The 27618-nt window shown below is 39.8% G+C and overlaps 1 protein-coding gene across 6 annotated transcripts in view; it reads right to left on the bottom strand.

Annotated features, from left to right (window-relative positions):
- LOC5574550 (ras-specific guanine nucleotide-releasing factor 2) overlaps positions 1–27618 on the bottom strand; it is a 714561-nt gene that overhangs the window by 522387 nt on the left and 164556 nt on the right. For 5 of the 6 annotated variants that reach the window (XM_021850760.1, XM_021850761.1, XM_021850764.1 and 2 more), the window contains one exon: positions 4079–4264. The exons of the other annotated variant lie outside the window; for it this stretch is intronic. In XM_021850760.1, the coding sequence (XP_021706452.1) occupies positions 4079–4264 (186 nt within the window). The remainder of the gene's footprint in view (positions 1–4078; positions 4265–27618) is intronic. 6 annotated transcript variants of the gene reach the window in all.

Genomic DNA, 27618 nt, shown 5'->3' with positions numbered 1-27618 from the left:
GTTTATGTAAGTTGAAAGAACAAACACCGTTGTGGTGCCTGGTTTGGTGTTATGATTTATGATGATCTATGTTTGTGGTAGACGTGCAGTTCTGTGTGTGGTGGCAAATGATTCTTTAAAATGTTGCCATGTAATTGTTCGCTAATTGCTAATTGGCCTAAACAAACATTTTACAACCTTGCGAAGTACATTTAGTTGATTGATGGAATACTTTTTTCTATAAATGCAATGTATGAAATTAAAGTTCTAATTAGTTTAATGCTTAATGCATCCCTCTAAATTTATCTCAAATAAACGTCGAATTGAAAATACTTCATCGATCCCGGCCTGGGAAGAGATACTCCAGGGATGATGTGAAAAACTTTCTCTTGATGTGCTGCTTGAGCTAAAATTGTTGTGAAACAATTTTTAATCATTGGCAAGTGCACTTACAAGAAGGGTTCATCCCAAAATGGGATGCTATTTACCGAAACCTTTCGCATTCTGAGCCTCGAGGGTGGGATATTTCGGGTACTGAAATACCTATGTTTTTTTTTCTATTTGCATGTAAACTCACTCAAAGTAAATTTCAAAGTAAACCCAATAGTTTAATACAAATTTAGTTTAAACTTCAATAATAAATAATGTGTACTAGTAGTCCCGGCAAACTTCGTCTTGCCATCAAGTAGGCTTTTGAAAAACGTTAAAGATCATCCCATACAAAATGACAGTTCCATCCACTCTAGTTTTTCCGACTTTCCTGGTGAATATGCTGTAATTTTTATACACACAAACACGTTGGAACCCTTGACGAACAAAACGGAGGAATTAGCATTCAAATCCGTTGACCCGTTCTCAAGCCATTTCGTGACATACAAACACCACTCCATTTTTATTTATATAGATTAACATCTTTGAAAGCTTTTTCAGTCACAGTACAGTTTTTTTTCTGATTTAGTTTGACAGTTCTTCTTGTACCTACACGGAGAAACCAAAAACCCCATATATGAGTATTTTTTAATTTATTTTTGACTTATTTTTCTCTACCTATTTCTTTCACTCCTTCTTTTGTTGTCAAAAAGCGAAGAGCAAAACAACCCAAAAACCGAACCTTGGTGCTTTACCTCAATTTTTAGTAAGTGGCATAGTACTGGAAGTTGAGTTATTTGATCTATCGGTTGAGTGAAAAGAACATAGTCAGTAGGTATTTTTTCGCATGGCCGCAAATGGAAGCAACTTCTACCCCATCAACTCAAAATTAGGTTAACGCACGAATTGAGTTAAACGAACTTACTTTTGAGTACCTCATTTTCACCGTGTACAGCATCGAAGCTAGTGGGTGACAATCGATCTGCCAGATTGGCAGATTGCCTGTTGATTAGTTTTTGAAATAGCGTCAACGATCGTAACGCCTCCCCCATCAGGATTCGAATGTCAATAGTTGAAAGGTCCATTTTAATCAACAAACAAATTAAAAAAAAAAAAGTTTCTGGTACAGATTTTGGAGGCTTAAGCTTATTAAATTTCAGTGAAATTTTCAGAAAACCTCTGTCAAAAGCTTGTCGTAACTTTATTTTACTTTTTTGAAAAAATTCTTTGTGTCGACACGGATACTTGGTCTGCCCATAACATATTTGTAACATTCGACAAAAGTAGGCATTGAGTAAACTAAAATTTCTAAAATTTCCCAGGAATTCAATATTGCTATTTGAGGCTGATGTTTTGTACAACTCATATCGCATACTATGTGAATAGTCAGAAAATAGTTCTGATAGAAACTACATTGCTATTACATTACGAAGGTCATTTATAATCTCAATGTGACTGTTATGCGGTTAAAATTACCAATGTTACAAAACAACTTGGTATTTTTTTCGAATTTTCTAGAACAATCTCACAGATTTCAGTAAGTTGATCGAAAGTATTCATCATTTCTCGCGGAACATTACTAAAGGACCTATGTACAAATGAGAGATTCTCTCCTCTCTCGTTCTCTTTCGATTATAACAGTGGAATACTCATGATTTTGGGAAGATTTTCACTATAGATCGAAAGTCAATTCCCTTGACTAGCGTTTCATACAAAAAACGCAACAGAAGAGGTTAATGTGACTCAGTTATTAATGAAAGAGAAAGTAAACAAAAAGAGCCTCTCAATGTTAGATAGGTCCTTTAGTAATGTTCCGCGAGATTCGATGACTCTCCACGGTATTAACTCCAATTTGTCGAAAATGTCGAATGTGACTGTTATGCAGTTATGAGCAGTGGTGTTGAGATAAAATCAGGATTATAGTAGTCTTGAAGAATTTTTTTTTCTCGTACTTGTGCCAAATAATTTCAGAATACAAATAATAATCACAAGAAAATAAATGGCTTTCCATTCAAAGATGAATTATGGGTCAGTTCCTCAACAAGGCGTAAAAAATGTGATCATTTTGAGAATGGTTTGAAAAATAAATGAATTATAGACAAGTATTTAACATAGTTTAAATAATAGTTTGTATAAAAAGTAAAAACAATAAACAAGCTCTTAAATATTTCACGTCATACCTAGATTGATAGTCTACTATTCCACCCTACTTTTTGGACTTATGTTCATGAGACCTAATGAAAGATGGATGAGTCTTAATCTTAGAGATGAAAACTATGTTAAATAATACCTTGTCATCAATTAAGAAGATATTACAGCAGTACGATGTAAACAATTGTACATAGTTTCAGTTTCCAGTAACAAGAGAGTCCACTTCTGCAGCGATTGATGACATTTTTCATTACGAACGCAGATGAATCGCATAAAACGTAAATCACAAATAACCATACCAAACGAACAACCCCAAAAGACAACCAAACCAGAAAAATAAAACAACAAGAGAACACTTGACGCAGCTCAGAAAAAAAGTAGTAATCAAATGAAAAAAAAACACAGCTCGAGCACAATATGCCCCTTCACTTAAAGTAGGTCACTCCGAGCAAAACAATCAGGAAAAAGCCAAACCCAAGAGAGACTAGAGAACAAATTTATTGAATGCGAAAAGCTTTCCCGGCACGCCTGTTAAACGTAGTAATAATAATTTAAAGGAAAAACTTTCAGCACAACACAATTCAACAGCAGAGGGAAAAAGCAAACTTCTCGACCGGGAAACATTAACGCAGCAATTGGAAACGAAGAACTGAAAAAAAAACAAATAGCAAAGAAGTTCCAAAAAGAAATTTATTCTCGGCGAAGCTCTCGACGCACAGAGGGCAAAAACGGGTCCAAAACCGTAACTGTTAGAAGCTGGTGAATTATAACGTTACAATAGGACGTCTGTACCAGTGACGGGTTGAGGCATACAAATAATGGAAGCTCGTTTTTAATTTGTTTTATTCTATTTTATGTAAAAAAAATCTTTGATCGATAGATTCATTAAATTTAAAAATAAAATTCAAAATAAATATTCACAACCTTGAAAAATGTATGATAGAAACTATGATTTTATAGATCAATCGCATACAACGGCATTTATCAAAAAGTATAAGTGAAATAAATTTGTTTCTTAAGCTTTTCTCAAGTCTCCATGTATCCATCTGATTGTTACGAAAAAATAGTTTTCTATCTTACTGCTAGATGGACTGATCTTAGAATATTTTGCATCAAAATATGCGTTTTAATGGTTGAGTGACAAAACGGCAAATTCCATAAATTCGAATGTCAAATCGACAAAGTTTTGTCTTCTGATATTTTGTCTATAAATCCTCTTTTATATATGAAAACTTCTTCCGAATAAAATATACAGCTAAAATAAACGGTTTGGGCGCTATCAAAGTACGCATGAAATCGACAAAATAAAACACTGTGCAGTGGCTTCTAAAAGTTGCGGTCTTAGGGTCCGTCTTTGCCCACCGTTCAACGAAAGAAAACGATTCGCCCAATGAAAAAACCGCGAGAGCCAAAACTGGTTGAACAATAATGAAAGAAACGAGCTCAAGATGAAGAAGCGCTAGAAAACCGGGTTCGGAAATAACGGGCTAAGAAAAGTCTGCCGGACCAAGTTCCGGTCGTCAGTTGCAAGAAGTGTAAGAGATGATGAGAGACAGAGCGAGAGGACACGGTACATTACCTGCGTTGCGATTGCCGATAGGAAGTGATTACGACTCCCACTTTGCTGGAACAGTGCGGAACGTGGTCGTGCTGCATGGACGCCCGGGACGAGAGGGTGTTGAGCGAGACGCCACCCACCGAACCGCGGGGCGTCGTGAAGATCGAGGTGGCCATGTCGTCGTCACTTTCCGAGAACCGACGCGTACTAGTTGGTTTGTGATTTTTTGTGTTTTTTTCACGTTTTTTATGGTTTTGCATAGTGGAAGACGGCAATTGAGAAAGGGTGAAAGAAGAAGCAGTTCTTTGGGTTAGTGGTGCTAAATGGAGGAAAGGAATGGAAGTCACATCAACAACGACGTTGAGATACGGTTATATTTATTTTACACATTTATTACATTAAGAAGTAGGAATTGAAGTTTTATGCAAATAACACTTAGCGGAAGATTTAAGTACGAAATGATTTAAGAAGAAAAGCAGTAACAATCACCGGAAGAAATTGAAGTCAATATACAGCAATAATGAAGAAAAAATAGTTGATAGTACATTAAAGGTCCGTAAATAGCAAATATTTCGATTCAGGTTTGATAGACAATCACCTTTTACAGTTGAGGTATAGTACACTAATTACATAAAATCAAGATTTTTTGCCCCCTATTTGTTTCTATGGAATGATAAGTAACATTACAAAACTTTAAATTAAGTAACACACCCTCGACATATCCCCATAGTCTAATCTCCGCTAAAAGCAGGTCATTGTTTTCAATGTCAAGCATCTCTTTCCCTCATTTAACAATTTCATTTTTTGTTTAATATAAAAGTCGGTTGTGCTTTCCCCGAATGTCGTTTCTCCAAATGTCGTTCTCCCGAACACAGTTCCCCAAATATCCCGTTTCCCCGAAAAGTTTTTGGTACTCATAATTGTCATAGTTTTATAGATTTCAAGGTGGTAAACGAACTGGTCATCTGGTATGCACCCTTCTTGATTTTTTTTTGCGGTTCTTCTGAGCTTCACCATCCTAAGCATTTTAGGCAACATAAGTATAATCGAGATTGACTGAATGCCAATCGTTGATTGCTTATCGTTCCTTCTAGTTCATCATCCCGCTACTGAACACTATTCAAATAGGTGCTATTATTTGAACTGCAGCACTTTTCGGGGAAACAAATTATTCGGGGATATGGCATTCGGAGAACTGGCGTTCGATGAAAAGACATTCAGGAAAACCACATTGGGTGAAAATACCACAATCATAGAAGTCTTCCATCTAACTATAAGCACGAATCATCACCCCAAAACAGCAACAGAAATACATCAGGGAACAGAATTTACATCGCTTTGGAAACCAATTATTGCATCAATATATCAGTTAAATTAGCGTTATATTCACATATAGGTCAACCGTGGGATCATCATTAAATAAGAACTTAAACAGCTATACATTTTAAAATGATCATTTATTTAATTTTCCAAGGGTTGTAAATGACTTAACAATGCGTTCCATTGCACATTGGTCCACAGAACAAAATTGAGTAGAATAAATTGATAACTTGAAAAATATAAGAGATAGGGTTTTGGTATCTTCTGAACATTTGTTTGTCTGGTCAAGGCACGTTATACGCAAAAGTGTCCTGAGCGCCAAATTTCATAGCTTTCGAAATTCGCTCTCAAACTTTTTTATTTCAAAAGATAGCGCAACACAATGTTCTACAATATTGAAGATTCTAGAAAATTTGGAAACTTTGTAGAACATCATTTTTTTCTATATCTGATAGTTTTAAAGATATAGGTCACTTTAGAACTTTATGGTGAAAATTCGGGTTTTCCTCAATACTAACGAAAATATCATTTTTTCAGGCCTTCTATGTTTTGAAGAATTTTAGATATGAGCAAAATACACATTTTCTCTGAAGACGTCATATGTCTAAAATTTCCATATACAAAGATATAAGCGTTTTTGTAATTTTTTCATCTACTCTTCCAAGCGTAACATTTTGCGCCATGCAAGGAAAATCAAAAACTTTTCCCGCTACTTGAATGAGCTTTGGTAATAGTGATTTTCGATTTTCTCAAATAAATGTGTTTTGGATTATCCCTTAATTTTACTTAGAAAACTGATTTTTTCAACTTCTTGAGATTCTAATTCCAATACAGTCAAACATTTTGCAATACATTCATAAATAATAAATCATTCTTAGCATCAGCAAGAAGTGTGTAGATGATTATCATGGCAATTTTTTATTCATATCGTTAATAATTACAGAAACGTTCGATCTTTGCCATAAAATACCATCAATGAAAGGAAAACTCAACGAATATAAACGGGATATTTAAATGAAGTCCTGCCAATATTAATTGAAGCTTTCACTAGATAGGACAATGCAAATTCAATTGCTTTTAATTTTTCGTATAAGTTTGTATGAGTGTTTTTTGAACTAGAAAATACTTAACTACGTCAATTATATGCACTCGGCCTCCCTATGAAGAGAACATTGAAAAATAAACCTTTAATCAAATTCTTAAAAAAAAACTACTTATTTGCGATATCTTTTCACGTTTATATGTAACCTTTACTAAGTCCTCATTTAAGCGGAGTACATATGTTTCTTTTCAGTTGGTTTGAAATCATTTTTAACATTAACTTTCGAATATGACCGTTACAAGCAAATAATGATAGATTTTGACTATTTTTGAGCTTATATGATTAAAAAGTGCAATGCAATTTTCAATACGCACATTTTATTTTCTTCCCAAACAAAAAAAAAAAAAAATAAAATGCGACATCATAAGTGTGGTAGAAGTAAAGGTTTGCGAATTTAAGGGCGGGGTTATGTCGATAAGTGTATAGACTGTATTTATTCAACATGAAATGAAGCAGTTTTTATTTATTTTAATTATGGTAACACTCATAGGTATTAAAAAAGTAAGAGAGGATCTAAATAGCAATGTATTTTCTAATATATACAATTTTTACACCATTCAGCCAAAAAAGTTGAAGACTGGTGATGCTGATTGAAATCACAATGATTTAACTAGAATATTTTATGAATTGAAATTTGTAGGCAGCGGCACGATACTTACGAATCAGTAATTTATTGATGAATGATCGTGATTGTACAAATTATTACGCACTTCCCCGTCGAACGGTGGACGGTCATACAATTTGCAGGGTGTAGAAAAGTGTGATAAAACTGCACGCTCGCATTAGATCATTCCGATTCATTTGCTGCACTTGTTCCTTGAATAAGTGCACAGAAAATACACGGTATGCTTTCGCACTTTAAATGAGCGTGGACCGCATTTGCAGCGTTACCATGAAACTGAATGTTAACACAATTCTATAATGAACAGTCAAGGTAATTAAAAGGCCAAACTTTTCTGTAAATTGATCCAGAATTGTGATGTTATTGGCTTTAGCAGTCTAAGTAGTGCTACTTAGACTGCTTAGGCCGATAACATCACAATTCCGGATCAAACTACGATCGTTTTCTGTGAAATTTAATTTATTACCGATATCGATGAAAATTTGGCATGCTAACACTACTTGTTTATGCTAAGAATTATTCATTATTCATGAATATATTACAAAATGTTCGACTGTATTTGAATTAGAATCTCAAGAAGTTGAAAAAATCTATTTTCTAAGTAAAATTAAGGGATAATCCAAAACACATTTATTTGCGAAAATCGAAAATCACTATTACCAAAGCTCATTCAAGTAGCGGGAAAAGTTTTTGATTTTTCTTGCGCTATTTTGAAATGTTATGCTTGAAAGAGTGGATGAAAAAACTACAAAAACGCTTATATCTTTGCATATGAAAATTTTAGAGGTATGACGTCTGCAGAGAAAGTGTGTGTTTGCTCATATCTAAAACTCTTTAGAACATAGTAGGCCAGAAAAATTGATATTTTCGTTAGTATTGAGGAAAAACAGATTTTGCACCATAAAGTTCTAAAGTGATCTATATCTTTAAAACTATCGGATATAGAAAAAAATGATGTTCTACAAAGTTTCCATACATTCTAGAATCTTCAATATTGTAGAACATTGTGTTGCACAATGTTTTGAAACAAAAAAGTTTGAGAGCGAATTTCGAAAGCTATGAAATTTGGCGCTTAGGACACTTTTGCGTATATCGCGCCTTGACTAGACAAACAAATGTTCATAAGATATCAAAATCCTATCTCTTATATTTTTCAAGTTATTAATTTATTCCACTCAATTTCGATCCGTGCACCAATGTGCATTGATACTTCGCATACCTGCAGGTAACTGCTATCCATACCTCCCCGTGCACTATGGGCGGTTTCCATACAAATCGGCGGCCAAAAATATGTTTTCTATCTCCTGTCGTTTTTCTGAGTTTCGTGATACAAATTTGATGTTTTATTTTGAAAAATAAGTTTTCGAGACTAACTTTTGAATAGCGAAATAATAAGTTTTGTTACTTATGATGCATATAAGCCATTTATGCGATTAATGTTGTGAAAACCATTATAAATATTAAAACTTACATAAAAATGATGATATGAAAGATTGAGCGATATTCAATTATTCTCTGATTAATTTTTTAGCCGCTTTTAAGGCCGGAACAAATTTGAAATTTTACTCTTGTCTCCCCCCCCCCCCCCCCCCCCCCTTCAAAATTTTCAAAAAATCAGAAGGGTAAAATAAATAAAACATCTTATTTTCAGTGTAGATTTTCATTATTCTTCGTGTTTTTTAGCTAGCTTTGTAATTCGTATTTACTGTATTATATGAGCTAACAGGAGGGGCCCAGATAGCCGTAGCGGTAAACGCGCAGCTATTCAGCAAGACCAAGCTGAGGGTCGTGGGTTCGAATCCCACCGGTCGAGGATCTTTTCGGGTTGGAAATTTTCTCGACATCCCAGGGCATAGAGTATCTTCGTATCTGCCACACGATATACACATGCAAAAATGGTCATTGGCATAGTCAGCTCTCAGTTAATAACTGTTGAAGTGCTCATAAGAACACTAAGCTGAGAAGCAGGCTCTGTCCCAGTGGGGACGTAACGCCAGTAAGAAGAAGAAGAGGTGTTATTGGATAACAAGTCCTCAATCTGTATGTTTTACTGTAACAGAGTTACCTATGAAAAGAGATTTTTTTATGATTTACATGAATTCTTCTTCTTCTTAGCATTACGTCACTACTGAGACAGAGCCTGCTTTTCAGCTTATTGTCCTTATGAACACTTTCACAGTTATTAACCGAAAGTTTTCTTTGCCAAAGTTGCCATTTTCGCATTCGTATATCATGTGGCAGGTACGATGACAATAAATGCCCAGGGAAGTCAAGGAAATTTCCATAACGAAAAGATCCTGGACCGACCGGGAATGTTGCATTAGGGCTGTTCAAAATTTAAAAAAAGTTTGAAAATTCAATCTCAACGCGTATCTGTCAAAAATAAGCATTTAGGAGCGGAATTAAAAGGTATACGGTACTCCATCTACTTTTAAGTTTCTCTATGAAGAAATGTTGAAACATGTTCCAAGCACGTTAGTACTGGAATGTCAGAACAAATTTATCATCCCATCGTAAAAACTCATTCTTCAAACCATAATAAAGAAGTTTGCTGAAGAGCAATGATGGAAAAAAATCGTCTCTAGCGACAAACAACACGGTATTCGAACGGTCTAAGAGGGCCGTCGCTCTTGCAGCAGCATGATTTGAAAACCTCACCACGCGCGCATCGTACCGACATAAGGAGCATCCGATGCAATGTTTGTCGTGGGACAAAGGGTTTATCGGATGTTGTTACAAGTAGCGATCAACTTGAATCATGGCTCATTCACGCTATTATTTTTCGTTAAAACTATGCCCGAATGATTTTAGAATCACAAACAATATATCCGAAGGGAAATCAACAGATAACAATGGAACAATCCTCAAAATGATAAAACTATGGCTCGCGAACATTTAATCACTAGCCCACACGCAGAACGATGCATTAATCGCGGAGCGTAGTTTGTTGTGATATCTTAACGACAAAAGGTTAATCGTTGTTGCTATGATCGCACGATAAAGAACAACCGCGATGCATCATTTGTTTTGTCATGATCACTTGATTTCCATCCTTGCTGAAGAGAGCAATTCAATCCGACCGATAGGAGAAAAGATATTCATGAGTTTGTTAGCTATTATTTAGCTTCACAGCCCTGCAATCATCTACAAAAATCCCAAACAAAATTTGCTCAAAACGGATTTGCTTCTTCACCAACTTCCTTCATCAAGACTTGAAGAATAAGTTTCCTCTATGGAATGATATGTTTGTACTAACAGTACCAACGTAATTGGAACTTTTTTCAGAATTTCTGAATAATAATTTTCATATAAACCTGCATCGTCTTTGGGCCAACTTTAAATCACCACTTACAAAGCTGAAAATTTCACAGAACACTATTTTTATGGTGAAGATTATAAGAAAGATATGAGAGATTGGATTTTCAAACGTTTTCAAGATTTGAATCACCTTAATGTTACACATGTTGGACCAAATTGATACAATCTAAATATGATTTCAAGTTGCATATAAGTGCAACATTTTTGCAGTCTTCTTGAAATTGTTATTAGCTAGAGTACAATTTGAAAGCCGTTTTATGAAAAATGTTATGCGATCGATGTTACGAACATCGAAAAAATGTCGTGTTTATTATTCAAACATTTTTATTTGACGGATATATGTGGCAAAACATGGTTTTTCACCATATTTTCTCATGATGGATTCAATGATGGATTTCCCTGAATTTCCATTTTATTATTTTTTGTCCCCCCCCTCGACATATTTTGATGGAAGATGACAAAAGAAGATTTTAAGATTTGTTCCGGCCTAATAGAAAATGGTTAAAATATTGAAAAAAAAATAAAAAAGCTCTATATTAAAAAAGTGCAAATTTGTGCAGCTAAATTCTTCACGATCCTTTAGTTCACATCCCAAAGTACCCTTGGAAATAAATTTTAGCCTGGGACAACTTGGAACAAAAAAGTATAGGATGTGTAAAGTTTCGATAACAAATCAAATATATTTTTTCAGTGCACTTCCCGCATTTATCCGACCTAAAGCTAGCTTTTTTAATATGCTTTCGGACAGTGTATAAAGATCTGTATAAAATATTACGATTATGCAGTATATTGTATTCAATGTGTACCTTGTGTTTGCACTAAATTCTTTATTTTTCTTAAAAACTCTAACTTTGACATACTGCATCAATTAGACTATAAGAGATCTGGCCCTGATATTCCAGGAATAACTTAATAGAAGTGTTTACTAGGAAATGGTGTACAAGAGAAAGCTATCAGAACAAGTCATTTTTTCGATTATTGGCCCCCTGATCGCCCATAGTGCCTTCAGTTTACACTACATCTAGCAAGTGAGCTGGAGCTGGAACGTGAATACGACAGCTGCCTAAGCCATGATGTCAAAATAGTTATCGGAGATCTCAACGCACAGTTTGACCAGGAGGAGGAATTTAGACCGATTATAGAGAAGTTCAGCGCTCACCATTGATTTCGGCCTCCAAGATCATGGTCATACGTAGTACCTACTTCCAGCACAGTCTCTCGTATCGATACACCTGGAAAGCATCCCAACAGACTGAATCGCAAATCGATCACGTTTTGATTGAAAGAAGATACTTCTCAGACATTATCGACGTCAGAACCTATCACGGCGCAAACATCGATTCGGATCACTACCTTGTGACTGTTAAAGTGCGCCATAGGCTCTCCGTTGTGAACAACATTCGGTACCGACGCCCACCATGGTACAATCTGGAACGACTCAAGCTACCCGAAGTCGCAACTGATTACGCGCAAAGCCTTGAAGTAGCGTTGCCGGAAGAGGAAGAGCTCACCGAACCCAGTCAACATTTTGGTTGGTATATTTTTTGCTATACATCATTATATATGAATCAAATCACTCGTATAAAATGCATGAAAACGCTATATACACACCAAAGTGGAGGCCATATACGCACTTCCCACGACTTTTTCAGACTTTCCATGATCAGCAATACGATGCCACAAAATTCCGATAAAAAAAAGTTTCCAGCAAGATTCGAACACTGGACCTTTGGTTCCCTAAACCGGTACCATATCACTACGCCACAGACCGCTACACGGAAATAGTGTGATTATTTGCCAGCATGAAAGGAAGTTTGCTATACAGCACACACGCTTTGTTGTTCTTTGAAGCCCACCGCCAGAAGATACCAACCTCGGGTGGCAAATTTTGCTAAGTTATTGCGATTTCATTTGATGCTAGTCTGCATTGATATATGATCTGTCAGTTTATATGACTTGACCAGGCATTGCAGAATTCGCTCTCATTTGAGTATGAAGCACGATCAAAGCAAGCAAAGAAAAACATCCCATCTCTTGCGGTCCACGATCGTCATTGTATCGCAAGGTGTAACAAGTCTGATAAATGGAAGCAGCGAGCGAGAGCCCCAATGAGAGAGCGATGATAAAATCCATTTTTCTCGCTTGTTTACCGTTGGGGATAGGTGTTTTTCTTTACTGGCACGATGAACAATCCACAAACTTCCAATAGCAATAGTGTCCCCCAGGCTTGGAGCATGTTTAGAGGTGTTTTATCATGCACTACTATCCCCCCAATCTGATCAAAGTTGTAGCAGTATACGATATACAGTCTCTCATAATGTGCAGCATGTTATGATAGTTACAGAGAGCGATACGTGAGAGATTCTCTCAATTTTCTCAGGATTCAATCCCTGGACTTGACGTGATTCTAGATTATACTTTTTACGTCATGGTTTGTTGTCAACAAAGTTTGTCGACAATGAATCGTAGTGGAGAATTATATACAATTTGTGTTAACATTTATTCGTTTTGATTTGACATATTGTGCGATTCTGATTTTTGACGTATGAATATGAGATTTTTGGCGCATATCCTTATACGATACGTGGTTCACTGGGAAGTCCCTCTTGAGGACTGCTGGAGTTGTGTCAAAGCAGCCATTAACAACACAGCGGAAGGTGCCATTGAGCTCGTGGAAGGATAGCGACGGAACGGATGGTTCGACAAGGAATGTCAGACGGTTTTGGACGAGAATAATGCAGCGCGGGCGATTATGCTCCAGCAACGCACCCGTCAAAACGTGGAACGATACAAACAGAAGCAAAGACAGGAAATCCATCTGTTCCGGGATAAAAAGCGCCACCTGGAAGAGTTGGAGTGCGAAGAGATGAAGCAGCTGTATCGTTCTTAATACCAAAAAAAAGTGTAACAAGTTATAATGTGAGAACTTTCGAGCGATCACCATTCTTAACGCAGCCTATAAATTACTTTCCCAGATCATCTTCCGCTGTCTATCGCCACTGGCAACCAGATTTGTGGGAAGTTATCAAGCCGGCTTTGTGGACAGGAGATCGACGACAGACCAAATTTTTATGTTGCAGCAGATCCTCCAAAAGTGTAGCGAATATCAAGTCCCTACGCACCACCTATACATCGATTTCAAAGCGGCCTATGATACCTTCGACCGCGAAGAGCTATGTCGGAAGAATGTTCCAGGTGGTTTCTGAACAGCATACCAGGCTGAAACGAGAAGTGGATCGGGTTGTACTGAAGGTAAATACGTCGAAGACGAAATATCTGCTGGCTGGAGGAACCGAGCGCAATAGAGCTTTTTTTTTTTTTTGTAAAAGCGTTTATTGGTCGTGTTAGTTGTAAAAGTATAATTTCAGGATTATAATTCAAACTTCGCAGGCCAAAATAAAGTCTAATGCTTGCACATCTACTCTACCGTTAATGTTATTAATGAAAGTGATGTACGCTATGAACAGTTTGAAGAGCTTAGCTCTCCGATTTGGTGAAATGTTGTCCAGAATTGGGCGTACCAGCTCGGAAAATGTGAGTTGTCGTCTTCCAGGGATAATTGTGGCGATTCTACGCTGCAGTTGAAGCCAAGCTTGTGCGATGCGAGGACATTCGTTGAATTTATGCTGCATTGTTTCTACTGAGCCATTGCAGTAAGGACACACCTCACTGTCAGCTCTTCCAATCGTATGGTAGAGCTTCCCATAAACGGTCTTTTCGTTTACGATCATGAATAGAGTGCTTTTCTGAGGTGATGTCAATAGTGGAGTGCCTATATTTTTCCAGATTTTGCTCCATCGTGTGTTAGGGTGGTTCCTTTGTATTTTTGGCTCGTCGGTTTGCTCTACGAAGAATCGATGAATTACTTTAGCTGATGGATTTTCTAATACTTGTGGTGATAATTGGTCTTGTAATTGCTTAATTATCTTAACGTCTTGTAGATCAGCAGGACAAATGGTCGCAACGTTGTTAGTTGGCGTGAATTGGCAGACGCGTGATGATCGACGGGGATGAGGATCGAACATGTCACGCGTCGTTCGCGTACCACGGTGGAATAGTATCGCAGATCGTGCTAGTAGTGTTTGATCCTTTGATCTTGTCGCTTGCTCCTGTAGGGCGAGCGACGAACACTGTTCAATGCTTTTATCGAGTAATATCGCGTATCCGGTTAGGCGCATTCATTTCAAATTATATATTTATCGTTTACCAAAACGAATCCTTTACCCAAACCTTTCCTATATCCAAACTCCCAGTGTCTACTTGTGGAAGTGCCGAGGACTCTTGGGCTTCCATAAAGCAAGTAACACGTCAAAATGTCCCTCTCATCCCCAAACCTGCATTCGGATGAAGCCGGCGCCGTTATTGTTTGTAATAATAATGAGAGCACCAGTGCACAATGGTCGGAAAAAAGTGAAGTTTGGCCAAAACTATTTTTATCGCCTTAATCGATGAAATATGTAATCTGAATATGTTCTTTGGCGTTTTTGTTGTTTCAGAAGGGGTTATTAACAAATTACGTAACTTTGAAAAAAAGATTTTTATAAATTAAAATTGTTTTCAAACTGGATTGAAAGCACAAATTTTGTTTATATTTGATCGAGTTTGATCAAAATTTGTAAGAATAGTGGTTACATATATTTTAAATGAACTTTTTATGAAAAATATCGTCAAAATATATGTAAAATATTGAATTATTCAAATAGCTCTAACTTGCAAATCAGCAAATTTCTGCAAAAAAAATTAAAGCTTTTTTGTGAGATCTAAGGATGCTTTTTGATGTGCAATATTCGAAATGGCGGCGACATGACGCGACAAGAGATGTTTTTCATGTTCAAAATCATCAAAATTACTTAAGTGGAATATTGAATAGTATTAAAACTTAAACCAAATATTTATATCCATCCTCATGCTCTATAAAAGTGTTGAACCATAAGCTTTCAGATAGTGGGTAACTTTGGGGAAATATTGCATTCCTAAATTATAAAATTTGTGCTTTATTTTAAAGTTACATTTTTCAATTTTTTGACTTCAGCCAGTTTGCCGTCATAAAATTCATAGAAATTTAAATTTTAGTTCAATTTCAGTTAAGGATCATAATAATATAACACATGAGGTATATTTTAAAATTAAAAAAATCATGAAAATCTCAAAAAAATTTTTGGTAGTTTTGGCCGCCCCTTTATATGGAGCCCGACCATTGTGCAGTGCTTAAACATCGAGGATGCTACTGATCAAGAGTAGTGTCTGTTGGTTCCCTTTGTAAGTACAGCTGTTCGGAGTAGCATCTGCAGGCGGTCAATCATGCTCATGCTCATGCATTTGCCAAAATCGAAATGCTACTTCCTTACGAACTACGAATTTTAGTTCAGGCTATTGATTTGAATTAACAAACAAGAATAACGTAAAATAATTGTAGGCAGAAATTTCAGAAAGTATTCACATTGTTCTATACAAAAGTATATAAAACATGAACCCAGTTATTATTTAATTTTCCAGGAATTTACTGGGGATTACGCCCAAAGATTCTGCCAAGTAGTTCTACAATTAATAATACTTCCAAGGATTCTTCAAGAATCTCCTGTTAGTATATTTGTTTATATGAAGCAGGGGAAAGCTCATTTGAGTTGAGCTATATTGAGCTCTTTCTCAAATGGGCGCAAAACCTCCTCTTCTTTTCGTATCAACAGAATATTACATTTGTTTTCAACTGAAAAAAAGATTACTTTAATTTACCTTATAATTATGAGTAAAATAAACTTAGCTTGCCAGAACCAGATGATTTTTTTTTTACGAAGAGTTGGGCGGAAAAGATGAAAATCAAATTTATTAAAACAACGGTTGAACGTCCGGCTCATACTTTTAAATGGTTCGTGATGCCCGTAGTTTGTGTGAGCATCGTGCAAAAAACGGAAGGAGTTGGATTGAAGATGATGGTATGGAACATTTACATTGATGAGTGACAGTAGTTGAGCGCAATCTATTCTCGATTGGAGAAGATCGGAAAGTTTCAGACAATTCGACCGTGATAAACCCCCCATGCCAAAGTGAATCTTGGAAGTGTCCAAGTAGCTCTGCACCTTACTGTTAAAATGTATAAGGTCTTTGCAGACACCCGCTAGCCTTCTCCAAATTCCACTCGAAACCTTTCCAGAAGCCTCAAAATTTTGCCAGAAATTCACAGTATGCCACTAGAAATTCACAAGACGCCTTAGAAATCTTAGGAGTATTCTAGGAATCGACAAGTTTCGCACAGCATCCCCAATAACGAATTATGCATTCTCAGGATCTCGCAAGAAACTACTAATGTCTGATAGTGATACCCAGATTCTTCCCAGTACTCTCAAGAATCTTTTAAAAATCTCAGAACCCCACTATGACAACAAAGAATCTTTGAGAAATCTCCAGAATCCAGTAAGAAAACTCCTACATCCAGCTAGCGATCACCAGGATCTCGTAAAGAACATTTAGACAGTTTCATGGCACCGGCACCCTTTATTTAAACTATGAAATAGTACGCAGTGTACTTCAGCTTGTGCACGGCTGGTATATAATATTGGGTCACGTTTTAAAAAATCTAACGTCATATAGAGTCTCTATCGTACTCATCACATACTTTACTGACCTTATTGAGAAAAAAATGTAGTTTAGACTGTGCTCGCTTTTGTCACTTGTTATTTGAAATAAGCCACTTATATATGAAAATCATAAAATGCTAAAAGATACAACGGTTTGCTTGGACTGCTTCCATGATTGTGGTATGCTTTTACATACGCAAAGCATGTAATTCCACTATAAAAATAACAACTGAGGAGACGAGACTAAAACTCTGTGAGATTTCATAGACTTTTTGTTGTCCTAGTGTCAGTGCTTTGTTCAAACGAGCTGTTTCAAATCTGTTGAAAAAATATGTTTATTAAGTGTATCGCCTACCGGCAGACTCAAGTGGGCTGATCATACAGCGTGAATGCCTGAGAAAAAATGTTGTCACCATTCGATTTCTTGACGTATCAACAAGGAATATGAAGGTTTTCGAGAAACGCAATCAGCTGCATGAATAAGGCGTCGTTTTAGGTTCATATATCCTCACTGTGCACTTCTTGGAATGCCCAGATATCTTTCAGAATCCTCAAGCTTGCGCTCCTTAGAATTTCACTATTCAAACCTATGATTTTACGAAACATACCACTAGTCTTTCTCAGCACCTCCAAATTATGCTAGGATCTTGCTGATAATACTTGCCATTTCTTCCATCGCATTAATTCGTTATATCGATATTCTTGGATCAATCCGTCCGTATTCAGCGGCCTGTAGACCTATTGGAGAATATCAATTCTTCGTGAAGTGCGCTCCAAATAAAGGTGAAGATGAACCAATGCCAAACTTCAAATTTTCAAGAGCACAATTCGGGACAATCGAACATTTGTTTGGGCGCGGTAAATGGCTGGGCATGGCGTACCATTGGTACCTCGCGTACCTGAAGGAATAAAATAGACCCCTTTGTGCGGTCCTTAGCCTCTGGCCCAGCAACTCCTATCCCTACCTCCTCGTGGTACTGGCCGGGGTACGAGTAACCTTGGGGAAGATCGGGTAACCAACCCCCGGTGGGAACTTTGGTCGTATGCTGACAGGGAAGGGGGGGTTTGCTTTTGCTTTTGCTTTTGCCTTTGCAAACCTGCAGCGTCTGTACTCCAGGTTAGGAGCGGCTCACAACAGCGTCTGTTCCCCATGTCAGGGGCGGCTGATCATCGTCCGAGTGCCAGAGAAGGACTCTAAGCTAAACTGCGCACTATGGTCCTCCGAACATTTTGGGGGAATGGTCCTCCGGAAATCTAGGGGGTTGATGTCAGGCCCTGCAAGCCAACCGTAAAAACACATCAGCACAGGAACGTCAACGACAGAATACGGACCGGAACAATCGGCAAAGACCACAGCGACGAAAAAGGACTAGCGATAGGAAACTCGGTACGTGGAACTGCAAATCTTTCAACTTCATTGGAAGTACTCGCATACTCTCCGATGTACTGAAGACCTGCGGTTTCGACATCGTAGCGCTGTAGGAGGTGTGCTGGACAGGAGTATTGGTGCGAACGTTTAGAGGTAATCATACCATCTACCACGAGCTGGGAACAGCTTTCATAGTGATGGGTGATATGCAAAGGCGCGTGATCGGGTGGTGGCCGATCAATGAACGAATGTGCAAGTTAAGAATCAAAGGCCGATTCTTTAACTTCAGCATAATCAACGTGCATAGCCCACACTCCGGAAGCACTGATGATGACAAGGACGCATTTTACGCGCAGCTCGAACGCGAGTACGACCGCTGCCCAAGCCACGACGTCATCATAGGAGATTTGAAAGCTCAGATTGGCCAGGAGGAGGAGTTCAGACCGACGATTGGAAAGTTCAGCGCCCACCGGCTGACGAACGAGAACGGCCTACGACTGATAGATTTTGCTGCCTCCAAGAATATGGCCATTCGGCACCTATTTCCAGCACAGCCTCCCGTATCGGTACACCTGGAGATCACCTCAGCAGACAGAATCGCAAATCGACAACGTTTTGATCGATGGACGGCACTTCTCCGACATAACCGACGTCAGAACCTATCGTGGCGCTAACATTGACTCCGACCACTACCTGGTGATGGTGAAACTGCGCCCAAAACTATCCGTCATCAACAATGTACGGTACCGACGCCCGCCCCGGTACAATCTCGAGCGGCTGAAACAACCGGATGTCGCCAATGCGTACGCGCAGCACCTTGAGGCAGCGTTGTCGGATGAGGGCGAGCTCGATAGGGCCCCTCTTGAGGACTGCTGGAGGACAGTCAAAGCAGCCATTAACGACGCTGCCGAAAGCATTGTCGGATTTGTGGAACGGAGCTCAAGAAACGATTGGTTCGACGAGGAGTGCCAGGAGGTTTTAGAGGAGAAGAATGCAGCGCGGGCCGCAATGCTGCAGCATGGTACGCGGCAAAACGTGGAACGATACAGATTGAAGCGGAAACAGCAAACCCGCCTATTCCGGGACAAAAAGCGCCGCCTGGAAGAAGTGGAATGCCAAGAGATGGAGTTGCTGTACCGTTATCAAGAAACGCGGAAGTTCTATCAGAAGCTCAACACATCCCGCAAAGGCTTCGTGCTGCGAGCTGAGATGTGCCGGGATAAGGATGGGAGCATCTTGAGGGACGGACGCGAGGTTATCGAAAGGTGGAAGCAGCACTACGATAAACACCTGAATAGCGCAGAGAACACAGGCGCAGAAGGTCAGGGCAACGAAGGCGATGGCTACGTCAGCACAGCGGACAGCGGAAACCAACCAGCTCCCACGATGGGGGAAGTTAAGGATGCCATTCAGCAGCTCAAGAACAACAAGGCCGCTGGCAAGGATGGTATCGGAGCCGAACTTATCAAGATGGGCCCGGACAGGTTGGCCGCTTGTCTGCATCGGCTGATAGTCAGAATCTGGGAAACGGAACAACTACCGGAGGAGTGGAAGCAAGGCGTTATATGCCCTATCTACAAAAAGGGCGACAAACTGGAGTGTGAAAATTATCGTGCGATCACCATCCTAAACACCGCCTACAAAGTGCTATCCCAGATTCTCTTCCGTCGTCTATCACCTATAGCAAACGAGTTCGTGGGAAGTTATCAAGCAGGTTTTATCGACGGCCGCTCGACAACGGACCAGATCTTTTCCGTGCGGCAAATCCTCCAGAAATGCCGTGAGTACCAGGTCCCTACACACCATTTGTTCATCGATTTCAAGGCGGCATACGATAGTATCGACCGCGTAGAGCTATGGAAAATCATGAACGAGAACAGCTTTTCCGGGAAGCTTACAAGATTGATCAGAGCAACGATGAACGGTGTGCAAAACTGCGTGAAGATCTCGGGCGAACACTCCAGTACAAAGTACATGCTGGTTGGCGGAACTGAGCGCGACAGGACCCGCCTAGGAAGCAGTGTTACGATAGACGGAGATACCTTCGAGGTGGTGGACGAGTTCGTCTACCTCGGATCTTTGTTGACGGTTGACAACAATGTTAGTCGGGAAATATGGAGGCGCATCATCAGCGGAAGTCGTGCCTACTATGGGCTCCAGAAGAAACTGCGGTCAAGAAAGATTCACCCCTGCACCAAATGTACGATGTACAAAGCGCTCATAAGACCGGTAGTCCTCTACGGGCATGAGGCGTGGACTATGCTCGAGGAGGACTTGCAAGCTCTTGGGGTTTTCGAACGCCGAGTGCTAAGGACGATCTTCGGTGGCGTACAGGAGAACGGCGTGTGGCGGCGAAGGATAAACCACGAGCTCGCTCAACTCTACAGCGAACCCAGTATCGTGAAGGTAGTTAAAGCTGGAAGGATACGCTGGGCAGGGCATGTTGCAAGAATGCCGGACAACATCCCTGTAAAGATGGTGTTCGCTACGAATCCGGTCGGAACAAGAAGGCGTAGGGCGCAGCGAGCTAGGTGGATTGACCAGGTGCACCAGGACCTGGAGAGCGTGGGTCACAGTCGAGGATGGAGAGAAGCGGCCATGAACCGAGTGAATTGGCGAATTATTGTTGGCGAGGCTTTATCAAGATAATTGATGTAAAGCCAAATAAGTAAGTAAGTAAGTAAGAACATTTGTTTGAGCTGAAAACTTAATTGATTGGTCACCACCAGCTAGTAACCAATCGATTATGTTTTCAGCTAAAACAGATGTTTGATTCTTCATTTTTTTAATTGAGGTTTGGCTTCGATTCATCTCCACCTTAAGTAGCACTTAACTAGATTTAGAGTTCAAGATAGTAAAATTGTTCGAAATACGTAAAGCACCGAAAGGTTAAAACATTCGAAATTTTATCCCTAAATAGATCCCTTCTATAAACAAAGCATCTCTAGAAATTAATTTAAAAAATCTTACCATGCAGGTATCTCAGCCTCACACAAAAGCCCATAAGCATTCCTTAAATTCAATCCCGACATGGAACGGCAATATTTCATGAACAGCTTCAAATTACCTTCCTGTACGATAACTTCGAATGATAGGATCGTCGTTATTGCTGCCAGGGGAAATCAAACAGGACACAATCGAAAAGGAACCGGATGATATCCATAAATCACAATCTACTACCTACAAGCCGAAACGAATGAAGGCGAATGATGACAACACCAGAAATCAAATGTTGTCCCCCATTAGGCCTCCTGGACCAGTGCGTCATCGTCGTCGTCCTTGCCGTAGTACTTCAGGCGGAGAGATTTCGCAGACCAGAACCAACAACCCTCAAGGCAACGGTTCTTCCAGCGGCAGACATGGTGTGTTTGATTTATTACTTAAAACAATAATTTTATGACCGGCCAGCTCGAGGAAGCGATGTCTCAATTCGGTACGAAATGTGAAAAGTCTTGCTTTAACGACCGTTGTCCAGATGTGCCTTGATGCTGGGGTTGACTCGTAATATAACGGCTTAGTCAACGTGGTAGCTGGATGGGGCGATCTCAGACTTCAGTTGGTTTGGTGGATGAATTCATCCGGTGTCGTACAGTGGAATTAATAGAAAGCAATGAGATCAAAATGTCAGCTTTCCACAGTTTCATAAAATTATAAATGTTTTGCCATTTTTTCCGGCACATTTGTTCATATTTTATTTCGTATTTCAGTAGAACTTAAGGAACACTCAAAGTTATATTCAAAACATGCACTATCACCCCACAGTTATGGATCAAAGTTTGATTAAACGGAGAATATCTTATCAAACAAAGTTGCAATGGATTACCTGCTTTGCTCTGTCCATAGTTGATCAGCAATAGTTTACTCATATTATTTTCTATGGGGAATGGCTTTAATTGTAAAAATATTTAATAGACGTGAAAGTCGTTTTTATTACGCACAACCGGTACTATATATTTTTCGAAAATTGTTCCCAGTTTTGAGAAATAATTTGTTAGATGCATTTCGCATTTTCCTTGTTACCTTTTAGCGATTTTTCGTACATAGACACTAGCGCATGTGCGTTACTATGTGGTGATTAGCGAATCAGACCATGCATATGAGTTGCATGCAGAAAACCTTTAGCCTTATATAAAGTCAACCATATTCATTGAAGCGCTGAATTATAACTGGAACTTCCGATAAGATTTTTTGAGGAACTCTTGTTAACGGAATCCTTAGAAGTTCTTGGAGAATCTCCTGGAGGAATTAAGGGACGAACTCCCGGGGAAATTACATGATAACTCCCGGAGGGATCCTGGAAAAACCCAAGATCATTCATGGAGGAACACCTGTGGGGTTCCTGGACGAACTCAAGTAGAATTTCTGGTTGAGCTACCAGCGGGATTCTTCCAGCAACTTGCAGGGAAATTTCTGAAGAAAGTACGGTGGCATCTTTGGAGGAACTCCGGAAAAAATCTGGGAAAAACTCCTGATAAATATTGGAAGGAACTTCTGAGGAATCGAAGGAGTATCTGGATGAACTCTAAAAAACTTCCCGGAGGAATTACGAGGCATTTGCGGTGGAGCTCCGAAAAAAATCATGACTCCGAACGAAGTCCCAAGAGGTATTGCTACTAGAATCCCCCTGATTTATTCCTGGAGAAAATTCCCGAAGGAGTTTGAGGAAGACATCTTTGGAGGAATTCTTGAAATTCTAGGAGAAATTCCTGGTGGAAATTTCGCAGAAATTTTTTAATGAAATTTCTGAAGGATTCATTTCATTTATTTAGTTAACATCTACACAGATAACACTGAATCAACAATTTCACGCCACAATACTCGGTTCGTGGCCGCATCTCTCCATCCTCGGTTCTGCCCCACGCTCGCCAAATTGATATGCACTTGATCCGCCCACCTAGCTCGCTGCGCTCCACGCCTTCTTGTACCAACCGGATCCGAAGCGAACACCATCTTTGCAGGGTTGTTGTCCGGCATTCTTGCAACATGCCCTGCCCATCGTATCCTTCCAGCTTTGGCCACCTTCTGGATACTGGGTTCGCCGTAGAGTTGGGCGAGCTCGTGGTTCATCCTTCGCCGCCACACACCGTTCTCCTGCACACCGCCGAAGATCGTCCTAAGCACCCGACGTTCGAAGACTCCAAGTGCTTGCAGGTCCCCCTCGAGCATCGTCCACGTTTCATGCCCGTAGAGGACTACCGTCCTTATGAGCGTTTTGTACATGGTACATTTGGTGCGGGCGTGAATCGTTTTTGACCGCAGCTTCTTCTGGAGGCCATAGTAGGCCCGACTTCCACTGATGATGCGCCTCCGTATTTCACGGCTAACGTTATTGTCAGCCGTCAGCAAGGATCCAAGGTAGACGAACTCGTCGACCACCTCGAAAGTATCCCCGTCTATCGTAACACTGCTACCTAGGCGAGCCCTGTCGCGCTCGGCCCCACCAGCTAGCATGTACTTTGTCTTGGCCGCATTCGCCACCAGTCCAACTTTTGCTGCCTCGCGTTTCAGGCGGGTGTACAGGTCTGCCACCGTTTCAAATGTTCGGCCGACGATGTCCATATCATCCGCGAAGCAAACAAATTGACTGGATCTCGTAAAAATCGTACCCCGGCTGTTAAGCCCGGCTCTCCGCATAACACCTTCTAGCGCAATATTGAACAACAGGCACGAAAGTCCATCACCTTGTCGTAGTCCCCGGTGGGATCCAAACGAACTGGAGTGTTCGCCTGAAACCTTCACACAATTTTGCACACCTTCCATCGTCGCTCTTATCAATCTCGTGAGCTTCCCGGGAAAGCTGTTCTCGTCCATGATTTCTGAAGGAATTCCTGAAAAAAAAATGGAAATGGAAAAAAAATGGAAATCCCCTGAAGAATTCCTGGAGGAGTTCTTGGGAATATCTCCGGAGAAATCCTTTAAATCTTTGAAGGGATTTGTGGACGAAATCTTCGGAGGAATTGCGATTGGAATTCATTTAAGAAATTCCTGATGAAAATCCCCGGAGAAGTGCTTAAAGATGTCTACGAGGAATCGTTGAAATCTCCGAAGGAGTTGTTGAAATCTCCGGAGGAATTTTTGGAGAAAATCACCAGATAAATTCCTGGTGTAAATCCCCAGCGAATTTCCTGGAGGAAAACTCCGGATGAATTCACTGAAAATATCCCCAAAAGAATTTCTGGAGAAAATCCCGGAAAGCATATCTGGACGAAATCCCCCGAAGGAATTCTTGGAGGAAATCCCCGGAAGAGTGCTTGGGGGAAAACTCCGGATAATTTCATGAAAAAAAAATCCTCAGAGGAAGTATTGAACGAAATACTATTGAAAATCTACTGAGGAGTTCTAGGTGGATACTCCCGAAAGAATCCATGGAGAAGACATCCTGAGGAAGTCTCTGGAGAAACCCCTGGAGAAATTCCTGGAGGTAATCTTCGGATAAATTCCTGGTGCAAATCCCCAGCAAACTGTCCAAAGCAAAGTGTCTTAAGGAATTTTTGGAGATAATGTTTGGAGGAATGTATCAATGAATTCCTGGACAAAATCCCCGGAGGAATTGTTATTGGAAATCCCCCGATGAATTCCTAGAGAAAATTCCCGGAGCAGTTCTTGGTGGAAAACCCTGGAGGAAATCTGGAGTAACTCCAGAAGAATTCTTAGTGGAACTCCGGAGAATTTCCAAAGAGCTACAAGAGGAACTCTGAAAAAGTCCTGTAAGAATTCCGAAAAAAAAAACAGGAGGAAATCCTAAGGAATTCCAGATGGAGCTCAGGAAGAATTTCCGGATGAAATCTGAAGGAATTCTCGGAGGAACTTCAAAGAAATTCAATGAGAAACTCCGAAGAAATTCCATGAGAAACTCTGACGAAACTTTTGGAGGGTCCAAAGGAATTCCTGCAGGGACTCCGAAGGAATTGCTGGAGGAACTGCGGAATAATTTTTAGAGAATCTCCGAAGAAACTCCTAAAAAAAACAATGGAGGAAATCACGGAGTTACTCTGGAGCTCCAAGAAATTTATGAAGGAAACCCCGTAAGGATTCTCGGTGGAGCTCCGAAGGAATTCCCGGCAAGTATTCTAAAAGAAGTCTTGAGGGAAATCCGAAGAACCTAATAAAGAAACTCTGAAGAAATTCCTAGAAAAACTGCGAAGCTAATCCTGGAGGAACTATGAAGAAATTATGAAGATATCTCCGGAGTAATTCATGGTGCAAATCCTCATAATAATTGACGGAAGAAATCTCCGTATTAATGCTCTGAAAAAAGCTCTCGAGGAAATTACTGGAGATAATACCAGGAGGAGTTTCCTAATTAAATCCCCGGAGAATGGATTCTGAATAATTCCTTTTATTCAGAAAGTCCCGAACGAAATTCCCGAGAAATAGCTATTGGAATTCCCCCGAGAAATTCCTGACGAAATTCCACAGAAGATTTCTTAGGAATGAATCCTTGAAATCTCCAGAGGAATCACTGGAGGAAATCCTGAGGATAATTCTCAACGGAATCTCGAAAGAATTCCTGGACAAAAACCCCGAAAGAATTACTATTGAAAATCCCCTGAGGAATTCCTGGACAAAATCCCCAGTGGAGTTCTTGGGGGAAATCTCCGAAATAGTTTTTGGAAAAAATCTCCGGATAAATTTCTGAAGAAAACCCCGAGAGAATTCCTTAGAGAAATCCCAGAAGGAAGCAGAAAAGCAAATCACCGGGAAAAAAAAACCTCTAGAAGAGTTCCTGGAGGAAATCTCCGCATTAATTCGTGGAGAAAATTCCCGGGAAATGTCTGAAAGAAATATTGAATACCTTCACCCTAAAAAAATCCTGGATGAAATCCCCGCAAGAATTTCTAGACAAAATTTCCAGAGGAATTCTTGGACGAAATCTGTGGAAGGGTTACTATTGGAATTCTCCTGAGGAGTTCTTGAAGAAAATTCTCAGAGTTGTTCTTGGGGGACATCCCCGAAAAAAATTCTTTAAGGAATCTTCCGATACAACCTACATTTCTTTGGAAATTCCCAGAGGAATTTATTAATAGATACCTGGAGGAATTCCTGGACGAAATCCCCGGAACAATTCTGGACGAAACCCCTACTATTGGAATTTCCCTAAGGAATTTCTGGAGATAATGCCCGGAGTAATTCTTGGGAGATATATTCGGAGGAATCCTGGAAGGAATTGCTTCTATAAATCCCCAGAGTTATTCCGGAAAAATCCTTGAAATCTCCGGAGGAATTCCTGGACCAAATCCCCGGAGGAATTCCTGGCGAAAATCCCCGGAGGAGTGCTTGAAGATTTCTCCGGCGAAATTCCTGGTGTAAATCTCTGCGAAATTTCTGAGAAAAACCTCAAATGAATTTTCTGAAAACATCCACCAAAAAATTTTTGGAGAAGATCCCTGGAGGAAATCCCCATTTTGGACCAAATTCCCAGAGGGGTTTCTGGACGTAGTCCCCGGAGAAATTCTTGAGAGAATCCCCGAAGGTTTTTTGGGCGGAAATCTCTGGCGGAATTGTTGATAAAATCTCCAGAGGAATCCCATGAGAAAATCTCCGAATGAATTCCTGAAGGAGTTCTTAGGGGAAAACCCCGGAGAAGTCAATGGAAAAAATCCTCAGAGGAAATCTTGGATGAAATCCTTGGAGAAAATGGTATTGAAAATCCACTGAGGCGTTCTAGGAGGATGTCCCCGAAGGAATCCCTGGGGGAGATCTCCTGAGAAATTCCAGGTGAAAATCCCCAGAGAAATAGCTGTAGTAAATCTCCAGATGAATTTCTGGACAAAATCCCCAGAAGAATTGCTATTGGAAACCCCCCCCCCCCCCCCCCCCCCCACGAACAATTCCAGGAGGAGTTCTTAGTGGAATTTCTGTTCTTCACATGTTTGATAGAATTCCTGGAAATTCTCCTGTAAATTTCTGTTGAGGAATCTTCAGATGTGTACCCGTAGACATTCGTGGAGGAATTCATGTACGAATTTATGTAGGAATTCCTACAGGTTTCCCCGGAAAAATAGGCTGATGATTTATGGATGAATTCTTGGAGAATTCCTCGAAGGAATTGCTAGAAGAGGAATAAATATTGTTAAAAAAAACAGCAGCGATGGAGTTTTTTTTATTCCTTATGTTTATTTGAAAGGCACTCTGTGCTCATGGCCGCCACTGTGTTGGAATCATACTTCTTCTTTATCGATACAGATTCCATTCTTAACTATTCTTAATTTACATCACTCTCTTCTACTTTTTTACTCTCATACTGAGCAAGTA

The sequence above is a fragment of the Aedes aegypti genome, chromosome 3, assembly GCF_002204515.2.
Source record: "Aedes aegypti strain LVP_AGWG chromosome 3, AaegL5.0 Primary Assembly, whole genome shotgun sequence".
Lineage (NCBI taxonomy): Eukaryota > Metazoa > Arthropoda > Insecta > Diptera > Culicidae > Aedes > Aedes aegypti.
This window is presented reverse-complemented; position numbering and strand designations above follow the sequence as displayed.